The 18,171-nt window shown below is 36.9% G+C and overlaps 2 protein-coding genes across 5 annotated transcripts; one reads left to right on the top strand and one right to left on the bottom strand.

The window, feature by feature from the left end:
- Window positions 1-253: 253 nt before the first annotated feature.
- Window positions 254-4,579, bottom strand: LOC140802328 (uncharacterized). Its single transcript, XM_073157823.1, has 2 exons — window positions 3,940-4,579; window positions 254-1,415 (listed from the first exon to the last, which is right to left on the bottom strand). The coding sequence occupies exons 1-2, from the start codon at window positions 4,441-4,443 to the stop codon at window positions 753-755; spliced, it is 1,167 nt and encodes a 388-aa protein (XP_073013924.1). The 5' UTR covers window positions 4,444-4,579; the 3' UTR covers window positions 254-752.
- A 1,204-nt stretch (window positions 4,580-5,783) lies between these two features.
- LOC140802431 (coiled-coil domain-containing protein SCD2-like) lies at window positions 5,784-15,755 on the top strand. 4 transcript variants are annotated; one of them, XM_073157956.1, is made up of 17 exons: window positions 5,784-6,203; window positions 8,317-8,480; window positions 9,250-9,325; window positions 9,519-9,560; window positions 9,642-9,704; window positions 10,597-10,646; window positions 10,783-10,810; window positions 11,579-11,656; window positions 11,763-11,873; window positions 11,968-12,028; window positions 12,439-12,543; window positions 12,651-12,772; window positions 12,972-13,041; window positions 13,506-13,547; window positions 13,809-13,849; window positions 14,932-15,058; window positions 15,424-15,755. In XM_073157956.1, exons 1-17 carry the CDS (start codon window positions 5,832-5,834, stop codon window positions 15,522-15,524), a joined length of 1,653 nt encoding a protein of 550 aa, XP_073014057.1. In that variant the 5' UTR covers window positions 5,784-5,831; the 3' UTR covers window positions 15,525-15,755. The 4 variants fall into 4 exon arrangements, with proteins under 4 accessions (XP_073014057.1, XP_073014060.1, XP_073014058.1 ...); XM_073157959.1 differs by having other exon boundaries at window positions 6,185-6,203; window positions 8,321-8,480; XM_073157957.1 differs by lacking the exon at window positions 5,784-6,203 and adding an exon at window positions 7,584-7,952.
- The last annotated feature ends 2,416 nt before the right edge of the window (window positions 15,756-18,171 follow it).

Here is an 18,171-nt window from a genome sequence, read left to right as displayed (position 1 = left end):
ATAGTTCAACTCTAAAAACTATCTTTACATAGAAGAAAATGTTTCCATCTGTTCACATATAAATATAATTCAATCAAGAATTTGTTATATTCACAATCATATTTTTGATTTAAGAGATGAATAGCTACAGGCATTTAATGGTTGTAAAGAGTTCCTGGGTACCAACCATTCTATCACTGCTGATACCAAAGGCTAGCCAACTCCAGTCTTAAGATTGGCATGAAAATTTTAAGTAGAAACACCTCAAAGGAACTATAGAATTGTAGTCCCACATTTAGATAGAACATAACAGTCTCAACTCTCAAAATTTTATCATTACAAAAAGATCAACGCGAAATATTTTAAATGATTGGATCAAAAACAAAATATCATAATTTAAGAATTTAAGCATAAAAAGGAACTGGGAAAAAAATACAATAACTCACAAACCAGATCTCCTTGGCTTGTGGAGATGGTGATTAAAAATACAAGTACAAGTGGACAACTCCAGGAGCCTCGTGCACAAATAACAATTTTTCTCCTTTGAAATCTTTCAATGGTTTGGCCGCTTGCACCAAGATCAACAAAAGAACCGATATCCCCTGGTAATATTATCAAAAATCAGCTGACAATTCTGACTGATAAATTGCATATAGGATTTTCTGGAATAGCAAACACAGTTTAGACACCCAATTCTTAGCAAGAATTAGCATGTCGCAATCTTTCAGACTCATAATTGTTTGAGAAAAAGGAAGTCTTCCACCGTTGGTTCTCTAAAGAAGCCTGAGATGTGCAGTATCGTTCATCCCCTTTATCTGCCATCCGGTTCTTAGTGAGTGCTCCAGGACTGTGACAGAAGAGTCATCTATACATATTCTATGAGATATCATAGGACTGCAATCTAACAAGCCAGCAAGAAGACATTTTATTGGGATTGCATGAGTGAAAATCCCAATGGCGGTGTTAGGGTTTCCTATATTTCCTTTGTGGCCTTCACTAGGAGAAAAGTCATCTTCAGTCTCATTTTCTGTGGATGTAACAAATTGAAGCCTGCTCTTTCCAGATTTCTTCCTCTGAAGGCCAGGTCTATTAAGCCTGTAAAGCAGATCCCATTGAGGGCCATCTCGTTCTTGTACTGAATTAGTTGAGCTTTGGCGAGAGAACCCCTTGACCTCATTTTGATGTATTAATGAATCTTCTATGGCCAGCTTTTCAGGTAATCTGATGACTGTCCTGTTGAGGAATTCAATCATCCGAAATTCCACCTGCCTGAGTGATTCTCCTGAAGGTGCAGAGAAATCTGGCTGGGCTTTGTCAATTAAATTAACCATTTCTGGGGTATAAATTTCTGATCTAATGCAGCCTTCCCACTGCCCCTGACTCATCTCAACCAAAGAATCCGAGATTTGTATCTGATTATCTGGAAAATCAAGCTCCTGCATAATTGGATGATATATCATTCAGTTCAGATGACCATGCAGATGAAAAGAGTACTAAAAACAGTTCAAAGGACAGACTAGCAGAACTTTCCAGATGTTTCTCATAGACGGGTTGTTCAGTTTGAGGATGACAATTCTCATAACGGGATAGCCACTTATGATCAGGTAACTCTCTCTTTAGAAGGGTCAGAAACTATATTGCATCTATTTAAAGTATCCAAGCAAAGTGGTAGAAAAGGGCGTGTGAACAGCAGCAGAGGAGTTTTTGAGCATCTCGAATACAATCAGATGCTACCCAACTCTAGGATGATAATTATATTTAGTTGTCTGAGATTTTTGTTGAGTATACTTACCGTTATGTACTTCTCAAAATTTTTAGCTAATCTTTTACTATAAAATTTTCTTTCGAGTCAATTATTACCAATTGAAGTCCTAGGCCAGTTATGCTAAGTTATCAGTCGTATCAGATAGAGTATATAGGAAAAGGAGTAAACGTCAGCTATTGATTCGTCCATTTCTTCTTCTTCTTCAATCAATCTTATCTTTCTCCATTTTTCTAACCAGTTCCTCTCAAAGCTATTTCTTCTCTGCTGGAAAGCAATTTTCATCCTTGCTAAGATGACTCGTCATTTTACAGATTACAGCTTTTGAAAATGATTCGTCAGAAAGTTAACATCTTTACTTAAATATTTAAAATTCAAAAATTGTGTGTCAGCATTTAAAGAAGTTGCATGGAAAGTAGTCAAAGAACAGCCACATCAAGCCCATATGCTATCATATTCCTGGACGAAAATCGTGAAGCAGCAATAACTCAACTGACAGCTTATTCTTGGCCAGTCAGTGGCACAATTATTTTGAAATGGTTCAGTATATATGACAGATGTAGAATAGAGATTGATTTATTATTAGGATAATAATGGTTTGTGAAAAACGAAACATGCCATAGAGAAACAGATCGAACTCCAAGATGTGTGACAAAATATCAACAATAACCTCATCAATGGCAAATAGACCTTTTGAACTCCAAGATCATCTATTACTGGCATGATTTTTTAAGATCAGTTATCTTCAACAAAAGGTCACATTGCAATGCCACCATAGACAACAACATCAACAGTAAAAAGCTGCTACCTACCCTATATCTCTGCATATAAGTGTGCAACATACATTAGCACATAGTAGAAAAGGGGGAATTTAACCAATAGCTAATAGTTTATTTGCAGAAGAAATAAATGTTCAAGCAGTCGAAAGAACTAATTTCAAGATTAGGAATTCAAACGGCCCTTCAGGCGTTCGAATGCAAATTCATGATAGCAGAAGATTAAATAAGCGTTCGAACGACCCTATAAGCATTTGAACGCATTTACCCGAGAGCCAAAAATTAATTAGGCGTTTGGACACCCGACAGCGAGGAATCCTAACTTAGGTGTTTTAATTAAGTGTTTTTGTTTATGTTAGGCAATAAGATTTGAGCTTGTTTGATCCTATTACTAAATTTAGTCGAGTCAAGGAGCCACCTATAAATAGATGTGGCGTGCACCTGAATAATTATTTTGAATTATTGAAGTTATTTTGCAAGATCGTCTCCTTCCTTGTTCGGTTACCTCTAAGCTTTGGAATCCTAAGCACCATCTAGAATCTTCATTGCTGCCTTTTTTTTTGTCTGACTACACCCCCAAGGAATGACCCTACTTTTTTTCTATCACTTTCCTACCGACTACCTTAACTTCTACCATTGTCATCTCTATAACCATACCACAACCTTAGGCCGATCACAACCACGCCTCTTCGGCCTCCCATTTCCACAATCCACCTAGATAGATTTGTTCTCCATCTCGAATCTATCTCGATCCTCAAAAGTACTCTATCATCCGACCGTTTGATCTAGAGTTATATCTTAACTTTGAGATTAGTGGTAACTCAAACTTTCTGCTCGTGAGTCGAAAACCAATTCCGTCTTTGGATTAGATTCGCGATGGTCGTTGGGTTAGGAAGGTAATTGTTACGGGGAATCGAGATTATATACTTTACATTGCAACCTGCGCCCTAGTAGGTGTCTAGATGATATGATAGATCTCCCAGAGGAACAGTTAGAAAGTCTCCTTACTTCTCACTTGATCATTAACTTCTAACTAATTCTTAAAGGCTAGGTTCTAACGGTTAATATCGTTACTAGAATAAAAGGAGAACCAAGATCAAATAACAAATTAAATTTTCTGCAAACAATAGTCGAGAATTAGCAAATTGCGTTCATAAAAGAAAAGAGATACTAAATTCTTTCACAACATCTACAGAATTTCACAATGTGCATCGATTTCTCAACGTGATTAAAAATATCATGTTGAGCAGTGCCTGAACTACTTTATCCGACTTCCAAACAATTAAGGAATTTAGGAATCTCTATATCAAGAAAAACACGCTTCAATTAGAAACTAATATTGAAAGAATTAGATAAAGTGACAAAATTTATGCTCTAATTCGATAATGCAGAAAGAATAAAGATGTGATGAACTTCTTTTACCCGGCAAACCAACGCCGCAGTGGCCCTCGCCCGATCCAGCGGGGAGCAGTACACGGCCTCGAACGTCACCCCCTGCGACTTAAGGAACACCGCAAGCGCCCTTGCCTGCCGCTCCCCTGTCGCCGTCAGTCCCGCCGCCGGCCACCGCCCTCCGACAAGATCCGGCCGGAGCGAGGCCGCGAACTCTCCGTGGCTGATCAGAAGCACCTCGGCTGCCGCCCGATCCGCCGCCGACGCCGGCGGGGGGGGCAGGAGGACGTGGCAGGGATCCCAGACCTTGACGGTGGGACCGAGGAGGCGAGGTGTGCCTGCGGCGGACAGCTGCGGGGAGAGGGGGGACGCGGCGGCGCGGCAGGGCAGGATCTCCGGCTCTTGCTCGAGGACCTTCTCCTTGGAGGAGCGACGAGGATCCGTATCCGGATCCGGCTCCGCCGCCGGAGGCGGATCAGAGTCGGGGTCGGAGTCGGAGTCCTCAGGTTGGGCTTGGGAGTAGGCAGAGCCCATGGGGGGAGACTGATGCTACGGAGGAAGAAGCATCGAGCAAGTCGAGATCTGAAGGGGAAGCGAGAGCGAGAGAGAGAGAGAGAGCGATAGTCACGCGGTCGAAATTTGTTCTGCCTTTTCTATTGGGGCTAAATTTACATTTTCACCCTCCCAACTGTGGATATATAATACATATGCCTTTTTCATTTAAATTTTGCAGGAAAATTACACTCAAATGTTTATATTCACTTTACTCCCTCTAATTTACATATATCAACTTATCTTTTTTATAATTTATAATTTAATTATAATTATTACTTTTTAAAATATTTTTAATCATTAATTTAATCATATGAATTTGATCTATAATATTTTAAATATGTTAAAAAATTTATTTAATTTTCTACAAATTTATCTCTAATAAATATTTTTATATTTATTTTATAATTTATTTTAATTCTGAATTTCGGTCGTATCATATCTTTTCTAAACATATAAATATTTCTATTAGTTTATATTTTCACTCAAAATTTAATTTAAAATTATAATTATTTATTGATGGGCTTATTTAGGCACAGTTTAAATTTAAATAATCTCAAAATTAGTTTAAATTAAAATAATTTTAATTCAAACTTGATCACATATTTAGACTCAAAATTGTTTTTAATTCAAATCTCGCAGCTAGATTACACCCCTACTACTACTAGTCCGTTAACCAAATCTAAGAAAAATAATTCTTTCCGCATACGTCATCATCTGAGCTCACGAGAAAAATATAATAACTTATATTATCAACAAAAAGCTTGGAAAAAATCGCTTTTAATTTGATGTCAAGTTAGCTGAAAAAGGCAATCAAACCTATAACTTTCTCGTGATTGAAACCTAATTTAATCAAATCTGGTCGGTTTTTAATATCAACTGCCATCCAACTCACCGAAAATAAAATTAAATAAAAAGAAAAAGAGAAAAGTAATCGCTAATAGATAAAGGAGCGATGCCGGAGACCTTGTGTCTAATTTATATCTATATTCGTTTATGAATTAATCAAATAAATGGTTAAATAAAATAAAATAGAGGAGGCGATGCCACGTTGACGAACCTAACATTTAATGCACTCGTGACAGAAGCATTGCCTCGTGATTCGTGACGTTGGAACTCCTGAATGAGCAACTTGGGAATAATCCCATCAACGCCAGCTCAGTTATCTTTCGTGCGTCGGATGATATGATACGCCACGTGTACCAATTACAAAGAAGAGAGTTATGAGACTAACCTGTTTTGCTGTTCGAGACCAAATACCCGATCCCCATACCTTCGCACGTATATAACCTCTCCGGCACTGGAATCTCGTCCTCGATCGCTTCCCATTTCATCTCCCTCCGTCTCTTCCATCTCCGTCGTCGGCCTCGATGGATCGGAGGCGGGCGGGGAGCCCCGCGTACGGACGGCAAGGGAGCAGCGGCTACTCGGAGCCCTCCTCGCCGGCGTACTCGCTGGCGAGTGGCAGGCGAGCCGAGAGGGCGAAGGCGGCGAGCGCCTTCCTCGCGAAGAGGATGGTGACGCCGGTCTACGACGACGACGACGACGATGACGATGAGCACGGCAGAGGAGGAGGACGCGGCGGTCTCATACCGGCGATCGTCGGCGGCGGAGGAGGGGCCGCGGCTAGGTATCGGACCGGATCCCCGAGGATGTCAGGGATCGTTAGTAACGGATTCGGTGGCGGAGGCGGAGGCGGAGGTTATGGGTTGGAGAGGGTGGGGAGAAACCCTTCGCCTAAGGTAAACCCTCGTTCGTATATTTTTTTTTCTTTTTAATATTTTTCATTTCACACCCTTCGTTTTATATATTTTTTTTCCGGATCACACCATCACTTCTGCTTTTCTAATTAAATACCTATGAAATAGCTTATACTTCAAAAAGCGTCCAAATAAAAAAAAAATTCAGTTTGAATTGGAAATTTTGAAAAAAGATAAGTTTTAAAATGAAATAAGCACGTAAAGTGAGCAGAGAATTTTCTAATTCAAATTGATAAAAGTCAAACATGCTCTGAGATCCGTGCGTCGGTGATTCGTGTATTAGGAGGTGGGCCCCATGACTGGATTGTTCAGACGTGTTTATATATAATATATTATAAAGTTAAAATTAGGTATTAAGTAAAAGGACTCAAGGTTGTATTGATTCAAGCTGGAAAAATTAAACTTGACCCGAGTTTGATTTGAACTAGCCCCGCTTACTGTAATCAAGCGTCTCTCTTACAATTTAGCTTGATTTTTAAGCTTAAAATTATATTCAGATGAAAATAAGGGTTAAATACATTTTTTAATAGCGTAATTATTATTATATTTTTTATAATAATATTACTATTACCAAAATATTTAGCATTTTGAGGATTCCTAGTTAGTTTTTAACAATATTTCTAAATACATCTAAATAACTCAAGTATTTTTCGTTGCGCTATAACAGTAGATAAAATATTAGATAGATTTTAAATTATTTTATGCATGGGTAAAATATTTTTTTAATCTTTAGTATGTTTAGTTGTGATTTACTAGATTTAACTAATGGTATGATATTTAAAAAATAAATAAAATGGTAATATGAAAAAAATGTAAAAATAAAAACTTGTTCACGGGTCACGAGTATGCGAGTTTTTGACCAAATTATGTCTATTTTAAAATTTATTTATCAAAATAGATCACTCCTAAATTTAAATATCAAAAGGGGTCCGATTCACTAATTAAAATGCATATCTTTTAAGCATTTTAGTAAAACGCTTAACTGCTAAGTATTTTTTTAAAATAAATACTTTCTTAGCCTAAGGGATATTAAGTATTATCTAAAGTGTATTACTAAAAATGCTAATAAAATTAGTATTTTACTTAAGAAAATGCTGATCTCATTAGCGTTTTTAGTAAAACACTTAATAGTTGAGCGTCTTACTGCAGTAAAATAGACCCGGTATTTAAATTTGAGAGTTGATCCATTTTAGTAAATATATTTAAAAAATAGACCTATTTTGGTCAACAATTCCGAGTCTGCCCGCCAAACTCCCTCATTCAACGCTAAAATATAAACTCTCGTATCCAACGAACCCATTGACCCAATCCATTGGACAACGTGTTAAATTCTGACACGTCGCCGTGGGCCTCACCGCTTGACTCCTTCCCTCCTTCCGCCCCCCGCATTTAAGTTCCCACTCCCTGCGAGATCACCCTCGGAGAGTTCCCCCATTCCACCTTAAACTAAATATCTCGACGGCGATGGATGACTCAAGCAGCACGGGCTCGACGTCGCCGCCGTCGAACTACCGTTCAGCTTCGGAGACCGGCGCCTCCGCCATCAAGAGGGCGCAGAAGGCCGCTGCCAGGAAGGCCAACGCCCGCCTCGCAAAGGTCATGGCGTCGCGGGTCGCCGGGGACGACGAGGACGACGAGGGCGAGTTCCAGTTAGCCGTCTCCCGTCCTTCCCGGAGCGTAAAAAGCGCCACCGCTGGTTTTGGGACGTCTCGCAGGTCCACCTCGCCAGCGGTAACTAACTTGAATTAGAAAAGTTTGGGTTTTTGTTTTCCTTGTTCTGTTTCCTAGTTTAGATTGAGCTAAGTTGATTGTTTTGAGGAGTAATAGTAGTTCTATTTTTGTTGAATGAATTTTGAGATTTAATTTGAAATTTCTTGACTTTGATTCATTTTTAGTTGGATTTCTTCTGATCTCCTTCCAATTGACTACTGTTAGGATTGATTTTGATCTGTTGACTTCAATAATATAATGATGTTAGTTGCTTGAATGAAGATTTAATTATTATTGTACAAAATTCCTGTTTTTAAATATTTCCACGTCTCAAATGGCTGTGTAAGATGACCTGGCTAATTTAATCTTATCACAATTTACCTAGTTAGGTCAGAAACTTATAGAACCAACTCCAGTGGGTCGCACTACTTCTACCGGAAGGCCATCTTTATCAATTCGCACAACACCGTCTATCATGCCATCAAGTTTCAGGACACCGTCAGCTTTACCGGCAATAGAGGTTCCCGTCACTAGGCGGAATGATAGAAGGTAAGACTGTCATTTTTCTTCAATGTTATGATGCACTTCTGCTTAGGAATATTATGTGAAGTGTATTACTAGCTCGAGTGTTACTAGGCTTGCCAAATAGGTGGATAACTACCAGAACAATTCGATGCGGTTTTTACTTTCACATAGGTTCATATAGATGCTTGGGTAGTTATTTAGGAATGCCAGCTTAATTATAGTTTGTTTTGCCAGCTTTATAAATTCATAGAATTACCTATGGTTATTGATGTGCTGACCAATATAAGGTGCACAATATTCATAACTGTGGATATTTTCGGACCGTGCATCTCTTTTTTGTCAGCAATTCTTGTTATTCCTTATATTCATTTGGAACACTATAAGCTCTGGATGCGCAGCTGATAATTCACATTCAACATAATTGATTTAAAATTTTCTGAAGTTTCTAGTTTTGTCTTACTGAACTGATAATATAAAATAATATAAATCAAAGGCTTACAAGCTGCAATCAGTAACTGCAGTATACAATCTGGACATGATGTCTGATTTGCCCTCTCTTTGTAGTCCCAACACCTCTTCGCAATACTATTTGGTCAAATTGAACCGTTGGTAATTAAGAATATATCATTAGAATATATCATTAATCAGTGAAATTTGCACATGTCTATGCATATCTTGCTTTTTCATGTGTTTTCATTGAAAATCTTTCCACTAATCAACATATAGCCAGTTTAGGTAAAGAAAATTACTGAACTATTCTTGGTTTCCATAAAAACTGTTGGTTATGTTGCAGAATTCTTCCAGACATAGGGCATCTAAACTCAAGAGAACCAGTAGATTCACGTGAGACTTCTGCATTAAGAGATGAGGTAATCCCTCTAATTTATAAGTTCATTCCTCAACTGTTTGATAAAATGGAAGCACTTGGAGGATGAATGTTCTGATTATTTTTCACTCTTTTCTTTTCTTAAATTTTCAAACAAGCTAGAATCATTAGTAATTAGAGGCAATGCTAAACAATCAGTGAATATTCTATCTTAGTTGGCTTTTGCAAATTTGCAGGTTGATATGCTACAAGAAGAGAATGAAAAACTTCTCAATGGAGTACGTTATACTTCTACTTTTTGAACTAAAGTATCCTAGCTTTACTAGGCGTTTGGTAACTGTTAGGAATATGTCATTCAGTTGCGACTAGCTGAACAGAAGTTTGAGGAAGCAGAAGCCAGGTCCAGGGAGCTCGAGAAACAGGTTATTTGTTAGTCTAGTTGTCATCTTACTATTTTGTAATTATTATCAAGATGTTGATTGTTTGGTTGTCTTAAGTCTTTTATCATGGAACTGATTGTCTTTTTTTATTGTGATTTGAAGAACTTTGGAGTTCGATAAGTATGCAAATTAAATGATGTCTTAGGTTCTTATCAGTTTTTCTGTTAAATACTATTGTTAACTATATAACAGCTTTACTTGTTCTTCTGTTAGGGACCTACACCAAGTGCATGATCTAGTCCATTGTTATCTAGATTTGGAAGAGTCTAGTTATAGATCTTCACGTGATTTCTCCTGTCAAGATTCAACTTGAAGGTGAAATACATTAGATCTGTGGTTTAGTGTCAACAACACCTACTATTAAGTCTCTCAGTATTATAAATTGGGAAGTGCAACATTTTTTAATGTCTGACTATTCTGACAGAGCCTTTTTATCTATCTAGAAAGCTATTGTTCAGCAAATATTGGCATCTATCTCGAACATACATGCATGTCATGTCGCATATTGGAATACATAGAGAACCATCGATTTACGCTTATACTTGAAGTTTTAGAACACTGGTTGATAGTGTTGACCATATAGATATGAGCAGGTCTTTGCAACAACTCTTATGGCATAAGATCTAGGGGCCTGTTAATTTAAAGAATGTGGAATATGTAGTGCATTTGGAAGGTATTTGTGGTGGAAGAGAACCCTGAGAGATTATTTTTTACATTTAAATCCTTGGTAAATAGATCAATGTAAATGGACAGAGGTAGTTGAGAACTGGATATAATGCAAATTAGGGCACCTTGATTTCATATTAGTTTGGTGTGACCATATGAATAATTTCTGTGATGTTGAAAGAGTACAATTTTTTAATCAACTTTTCAGGTCTCCAATCTTGGAGAAGGGTTATCTTTGGAGGTTCGGCTAATGAAAAGGTAATTTTGAGCAATTCATATTATGGAGTCTCTCTCTCTCTCTCTCTCTCTCTCTCTCTCTCTCTCTCTCTCTCTCTCTCTCTCTCTCTCCCTCCTTTTTTTTGCTCCTTTTATGGATAAGATATTTTAAATGCAGGAAGGAGGCAATGCTGTTGCAAAAGGAGGTATGATGTTATGCAATTGAGTCATAATTCTTGTAGATTGTTGTAATCAAATCAAAGCTTAACTTGGTTAAGATATTGTTAGTCAGTACCAGATAATTTAATCTAATATTACACGGTATGAATTGTATAGCTGTCTCTTAATAAAATGGAAGATTTATACAATTGGATACACTTGATTTTGTGAATATTCCCGAAAAAAATGTTTAGGGATGTGCAGAGACATGACAAACTGGATCCCAACATGCTCACTTGCTCAAACACCCAGGCCATAGCAATCTAAAAATGTTTTACATAGTTTTATTTGTACTTTTGTTAAGAAGGCTAGTGGTGGGGTTTTTTCAAATGAAGAATCTCAGTTATATATTCTACCTTTCGTTGATAGAGAATATTAGAATTTTTGTGTCGTAGTTCCTTTCGATTACAAAGACATGAAATTTGGGTGGGGAGAGGGAATTTTCTAGCAAGACTTTAGGAAGTCCTAACTTTAAGTCCATATTAGAGTAAATAGGTCCTGGGTTTTGGCTTATTTGCAAGTCATTTTCTTTTCTTTTCTTTTCTTTTTTTCGTTGTAGCATTACTATAGCAGTAATATAGAAAAGCCCAGAAAAGTAAAGCTTTAATAAGCTTGATTCCTTAAATGGTTGAGTGAACCTGTAAAAAGAATATTCTGCTGCTTGCATACCTCTTCTTTGCGCTTAAAATGTTACCAACCAGCTTATCAAGATCGGAGATGCTGAATGAATTGCAATGTTAATCTGGAAAAAACAGAAAGAGATCAGAGATGCCATGCAAACTAAGGATGATACGAAAGGTGAGGAGGTAGCAGCTCTTCACCAACAAGTTCAGGTACAAGCCATTTTTCCCATTTTGTGCTGGAACCTGTATTTTGCTAAGCATTGCTTATTCAGGTGAGTTCTTGCTTTAGCTTAATCAATGGCATCTTGAATTATAGTCTGCAAGGGAGGAGGTTGCAACTGCTGTGCAACAACTTAGAGAAGCTGAATCTGAAGGACAAGCTTTACGTTCCATGACACAGAGAATGATCTTATCCAAAGAAGAAATGGTTTTTTTTTCTAAATTTAAGCAAGTCCTTTGTGAAGTTTGAAAACTATTGTGCTTCAAGAAAATTTGATTTCATATGCTCGTCCATATTATAGGAAGAGGTTGAGCTAAAGAGGTGTTGGCTTTCGCGGTATTGGGGCCTAGCTGTTCAATATGGTAATCATTTAAGTCATGGTATTTCTGAAATATTCAAGGGCTGATGCCAACTATTGCATGCGATCTAGAAATGTAAAAAATGTGTATGTGAAAAAAATATATATATTGTGCCCATGTTGTTCTATAGTGTGCAGCCATGCAACCATGAGGGTCACCTCACACTTGATTGCTCAAGATTGTGTCTGTTGCTCCCACTATGCAGCTGCAGACATAATCAGCAGTGCATGGGCAAGCATTGTATAACTTTCAGCACTTGTGTGCTTGTGTGTATTTGCCCGCACTTGCATGTATGGGCACGAGAGAAATTGATACTTGAAACATTTCAAAAGTATACCTTGCACTCTCATTCTTACAGATTTCATTCTGAAGCCAGTTAGACAACATCTTACTGAGCCTTGTTATTTTCATAGGCATCTACCCTGAGATTGCTGTATCCAAGCATGAGCACTGGTCATCACTTGCTCCTCGTCCTTTTGATGTTGTCATTTCTGCTGGACAAAGAGCTAAGGAAGAAGGTTGTGCAGCGGAAAGCCTTAAGGCCCTTTACTATTGCTATAACATTTATGATATAAATAAATCTAGAAGCTTATCTCTTTTCTTATTAATTATTATTTTTAAATAGGTAATGTTGATCCTGAGGGAGGAAACAAGTTTGTTCGTAATTTAAGTAACCTAACTGGAGAAGGCAACATAGAAAGCATGCTCTCTGTTGAGAAAGGTTTGAGAGAACTAGCTTCCTTGAAGGTATTCACTCCATTTTTCAGAGATTCTGTTATATTCCTCTCTTTTTTACTCATGTATTCTTTCTCCTTGGTGTAGCTCTTGACATATGAACTTTCTTTTTCTGATCTTCTTGATTTTAATAATATTTCTGGGTTCATTTACCATTTTTAGTTTATGTAAAAGTTTCCCTATTCTTAATTTTGGTTGATGTTATCTTAAGGTTGAGGATGCTGTCATACTTGCTTTAGCCCATGATCGACGTCCTAATTTACTTTGGCAGACGGATGCAGGTTTGTTCCTTAGAACATGTATTATATGATTCTCGTCATACAAACATGCCCTTTAGATTATTTGAATGTAACAACATTGAGGTTCACCAGAGAATAGTCTAGGTGAAGATGGAAGAAGATGAGGTTGAATACAGTAGCTGCATTTATCTTCTGGGTAGATTATAACAAAAAGAGCCTAATCAAGATACAATTTGCTCTACTGAATTGCTCTTCAATAATTGGACTGCATTATCACTAAATGTATGAAAAGATGCTTAAATATGTAAATTCATTTCAGTTTTTATTGTTGCAACCTTCTCCAAATGTAAGGTTTTTTTTTCCTAATGAAATGGGGAAGACCTCAGTTAGAATCTTCTGCCAGCACAAGTTGCTTTTCGTTTTCCTTTCTCTTTTTGCTGAGCAATTTGCACATGTTTCCTATATCTGAAGCACATAAGACATTTCTATATTTTTGTTTGCTGCAGATCTTAAATCGCCTGGTGATCCAAAATTCATGGAAGCATTTGGTATAGATATTTTATATTTTCTTCAAGCGTTAGGTGTAAAGTTTCCTTTTCTCTTCTGTTTCCTTATTGCTCTCTTCTAGTCAAATATGATTTATAATTTTATTAGCAGTTATTCTATAGCTACAAAATGTTTGCTTATGATATTCTCTTCATTATTTTACTACCATATGTTTTTACGGTGCTCAATTATGCCGTGTATATTTCTCACTCGATGTGCGAGTTATTGGAGCGTATATATTACTGAAATCTAGTTTTTTCCAGATCTACATCAGGAGGAGGTGGAAGATGTCTTGTTCAAGCAGGTCCATCCTGAATTTTTTTAGATATATCTTGTGGATTGCTTTTTCCTCATTGCATTACTGTTGCTATATGTAATTCCTCATAATGATTGGCTCCACATTTGGTCGAGACTAAGGGATTGGTTGTTGTTTTGGCCTTCCATGCAATTTCTTGGTGAATTGGACTTATTTTAATTTTGCTCCTATTATTTTTGTTCACTTAACAACTTCCAAGTTCTTTCGACTCTTTATACCATAGTGCAAAAAATTTGTCAAATATAGCAGATACTCGTAAAGGTTGCTGAACTGGGTTGACTGGTTGAGAGAACAAAAGGAGAACATTTGGCATATCGACATTATCTTTCAGTTTCTTAATGAAATAGAACAGGAAATACTGAAATTGAGATTATTGGTGACGTGATACATATATACACATAGATAAGTACACAAATAAAGTCATCTTAATATACAAACTGACACTTTTACATTGTTTTCTTGTTGGTATGTCAGATGCTTATTCATTGTTTTCTTACTCTAGGTCGTCATAGATTTAGTTTTGACTTAGTATAATTGAAACGGCAATTCTACATGGTAAGCGAGAAGGTAATATAGTGCTAGGATAAATAAACCTATGAAGGAATGATTTTATTGAAGTATGTGGTGCCTTGAGAGGTGAGGAAAAACCAAGATAATTTGGAAGTAATAAGAAATCCTTTGTTCGAACTTACACTCTGCCAAACTCTTACTCCTATTTCCGTCACGGTTTCTTTCTACTTCAGTAGTTAGCAGCCATCATCCTCATTCTTTAGTCCATTTGTTCTACTACTGGCACCAGTTCTCTGCCCAGCTATAAATTTATACAACCAGTTGTAATGTTTACAAAAGTCTCCAGCTTATTATGGTGAGGATTTATTTTCCTCATGCATGAGTAGATACATTTGCTCTTTAAGACTTTCTAGTTCTGTGTGGTTTGAGAATTGAGATGATACCACCTGTTATAGTCTATTATTAGGTCTTCATGGCAATATTATTTGGAATTCCGTTCCTGCGGTTCTTCTTATTATGAATTCAATTTTATCGTCCTACAACATGTCTTGCATGAACAGGCATGGCTGATTTATTTCTGGAGAAGAGCTAAAGACCATCTTGTGGAGGAAGACATCGCGGAAGAGAGGTTGCAATTCTGGATTGACCGGCTTGGTCAGCAACCAACTTCACATGACGCTGTTGATGGTAATTCTTCTTTATCCATTCTCTTAACTACGCTTAAGTTTTGTTTGTAGAAAGCATGCTCTTTTTCCATTCTACAGACTGGGCTTTGACACAACTCTGCTCCGAATTCTGAATCACTTTTGCTGATTTTAGTTTATGGAACTAACATCTTGTTTCCCAGTCAATAGTTACTGACATGATAACACAGCCATTAAACTCAACTCAACTCAACTCAACTCAACTCAACTCAACTCAACTCAACTCAACTCAACTCAACTCGTGCACACTGGCGTTGAGAAAACTGCACATCATTGCATGAGACATGACATTCTTCTCTTTATGGATGGACGTTCATACCTATCTATATGTGCTCTTTGATGTCACAGTGGAGCGAGGCCTGATAGAGCTGAGGAAGCTGAGCATCGAACAATTGTTATGGGAAGCCTCTCACAAGGATTTCAAGGCCAATCAAAATGAAAGCACTTAGCATGGTTTCCTATTGTTTGGTAGCTTACTCTTCTCTTCAGGATGCATTCACTTCTCATTAATTCGGTTTGCTTTCATTTCATCATGCTGCCTACTTCTACTTCTAAGGCGGCAGTAGCAGTTTACTGCCATATGATTTGTTCGGTTTTTATATGATTGTAAATTATTATTATTTTTTTCCATTGCAAGATTTGACTTTTCAAATAAACTTTACACAAGAAGTTTTTCTGAACTGTACCTGAATCATTCTTTTCCTCCAAAATATAGCTTCTATTCTTTCTATTCTTTTAGCCAAACACCGGCACAGAATTTAATTCAATTGGCATTGTCTCTTCATAGTTGAATCATTCACACTTTACCTTATAGGTATTCATTATATCTCTACATTTTACTTTTCCTATTCTATTCTTATTTCTCTTTTCACTATTAAAATTATGGATGGTCGTGTTAGTAGCATACTGGCAAGTGGCATAAGGAGTACCATGTGACACCCCTTCTAATAGCTTCGTCGCTCACCATCTGCAACTTAAATTTTTAACTTATATGATAACCTCTCTCTCTCTCTCTCTCTCTCTCTCTCTCTCTCTCTCTCTCTCTCTCTCTATATATATATATATATATATATATATATATATATATATATATATATGTATGTATGTATTTTTTTTCCTCCTTCCCTCGGGCTAGGGCACCAGACTTGAGCTTGGGTGACGGTGAGCGGCTATCGGAGACAGTAAAGGCAAAGGTGAGTATCCTTTATTTTTTTTTTTTCTCTCTTTTTCTTATAGCATGTGTCTATGCAGGCCGGTGGTCAGTGCCTTTAGTACGGCTTAAAATAAGAATTTACTCATTTATACAGCAACTAACCGTAAATATCTATATAATAAAGTGTAAATAAAACTTGTTTTTCTTTCTCTTTAAAAAAAATTGTTTGAGGAAATGTGTACACATAATGACAACTAAATCAAAGGGGTATATTAATTGTTTGTTGTTTTGCATTTAGATGTCTATAGTAGTTGCTTAGCTCCAGTCCAAGAGGGAGGAGGGTTAGGTCTTTTGAGACCATTGACTCGAAGAGAGAGATGATATAAATTGCAGGGAATCACGGAAGGAGTTGTCGCTGTTCTACTTGGCTTAAGCTTGTTCTTTGGATTTTAGTGGACAAGAGATAGACAAATACCTACCCATATAGCTGCAATTTTCTATAGCTCTATTTTGCTTCCTCCTCCTTGATCCCTGTGTATTTTTTTCATTTCAATTCACAAACTAAATTATGGTCTTGATCATATCATATGCATCACCGAGCTATTGCTCTCGATCGCGTCGTTGAGTTGCTCTTTCAAACCACTGCACAGTAAAATTATTAATCAAATTAATTCATCAAGTAATTTTCTTTATAAAAATAGTTTAGCATTAGAGTCATAAAAGACTTATCTATTAATTTTACTAAAATTAGTATGAGCCGAACAAAAAGCAATTCTTCTTAGATATCGTCGAACAATTACTTCGAATCAAAAGCTATCGAAACATGTTCACCGCATTGCCGAGCCATCAATAGAATCGATTCAAGTCACCGAACCACCAAAAAAAATTTTAACAATATTATTTAGGGTTAGAGTCGAACCTATAATAACTTTGGTTGATATTTAGGATAAATTTGATTGATTCCCTAAAAGCTCGGCTGCTTGAATAGGTCATAAAAAAAAAAGAGAAGCTAAGATTAGAAGCCTTAATTGATTTTCCTTTTCAGAAAGTCAGGGGGGACATTAGTGCTCATAGTTAGTGGTGTCACTTCAGTGGAACTGGAATGAATCGTGAGAATAAAGCATTCCATAGTCAACAACGTCGCACTCTATTATATGTTTAAAACATTAATATTAATAAGTTTAAATATATTTAACTATTGCATACTTAAGTTTAAAATCACCTTCTTATTACTTACTATATTTTAAAAAGTTGATTTATTTTATTTAACCTACGCTCGTGTTTGTTAAGCAAATCACGTGAATTTTTAAGCATAAAAATTAATAGTTTTATTTTAATCGTAAGCATAAAAACTGATTTAAGAGTTTTTAAATTACGGATAATAAAAACTATCACGTAGTTTCAATCATCTCTGGCAACGGAGAAAATTATAAATTAGGGTAATTGGTGGGGGTTTAATAGCAAAAGTCATCCTGCCGGCGTGGGGCCCACCTTGAAAGCTGGCAAGTCTCCAGTGTACTACGATCCGCCACGTCATCGTACCCGTGTCACGCGGTGTCCCAACTTTTGGTTCCCCCCCTGGATCCTATGTATCATTACCACCCTGACAAAATTATCAGAGGGACTAGAAAGTAAAATACGAAGAAAGGAAGGAAGAAAATGTCTTAAAACTACTCTCTCTCTCTCTCCATTCCACACCTTCTACTATTCTTTATTTATTTTTCGTTATACAGATTATACTGTACTCAAAAACTCTCAAAAATGGTCAAAAGCTCTTGTTTTGTTTTGTTCTCTTTCAGATTGACAAGAGGAATTTGTCAGAAGAAGACCATAAGAAAAGAAAATGGTGGAAAAGCTCTTGGCCTTTTCCCCCCCTCTCTCTCTCTCTCTCTATCACACTCTTTTTTTTAAAGTAATAAATATAACAAAAGGAGAGGGGGCAG

The sequence above is a fragment of the Typha latifolia genome, chromosome 15, assembly GCF_019914945.1.
Source record: "Typha latifolia isolate L0001 chromosome 15, TyphaL0001v2, whole genome shotgun sequence".
NCBI classification, from domain to species: Eukaryota; Viridiplantae; Streptophyta; class Magnoliopsida; order Poales; family Typhaceae; genus Typha; species Typha latifolia.
This window is presented reverse-complemented; position numbering and strand designations above follow the sequence as displayed.

Coding starts and splice junctions, on each gene's coding strand:
- LOC140802328 (XM_073157823.1), bottom strand. CDS start 4,443: ATGGGCTCTGCCTACTCCCAAGCCCAACCTGAGGACTCCGACTCCGAC. Junction 1,416..3,939: donor CTGCGGCGTTGGTTTGCCGG/GTAAAAGAAGTT, acceptor CCAATTATGCAG/GAGCTTGATTTTCCAGATAA.
- LOC140802431 (XM_073157956.1), top strand. CDS start 5,832: ATGGATCGGAGGCGGGCGGGGAGCCCCGCGTACGGACGGCAAGGGAGC. Junction 12,773..12,971: donor GAGAACTAGCTTCCTTGAAG/GTATTCACTCCA, acceptor TGTTATCTTAAG/GTTGAGGATGCTGTCATACT. Junction 13,850..14,931: donor AAGATGTCTTGTTCAAGCAG/GTCCATCCTGAA, acceptor TTGCATGAACAG/GCATGGCTGATTTATTTCTG.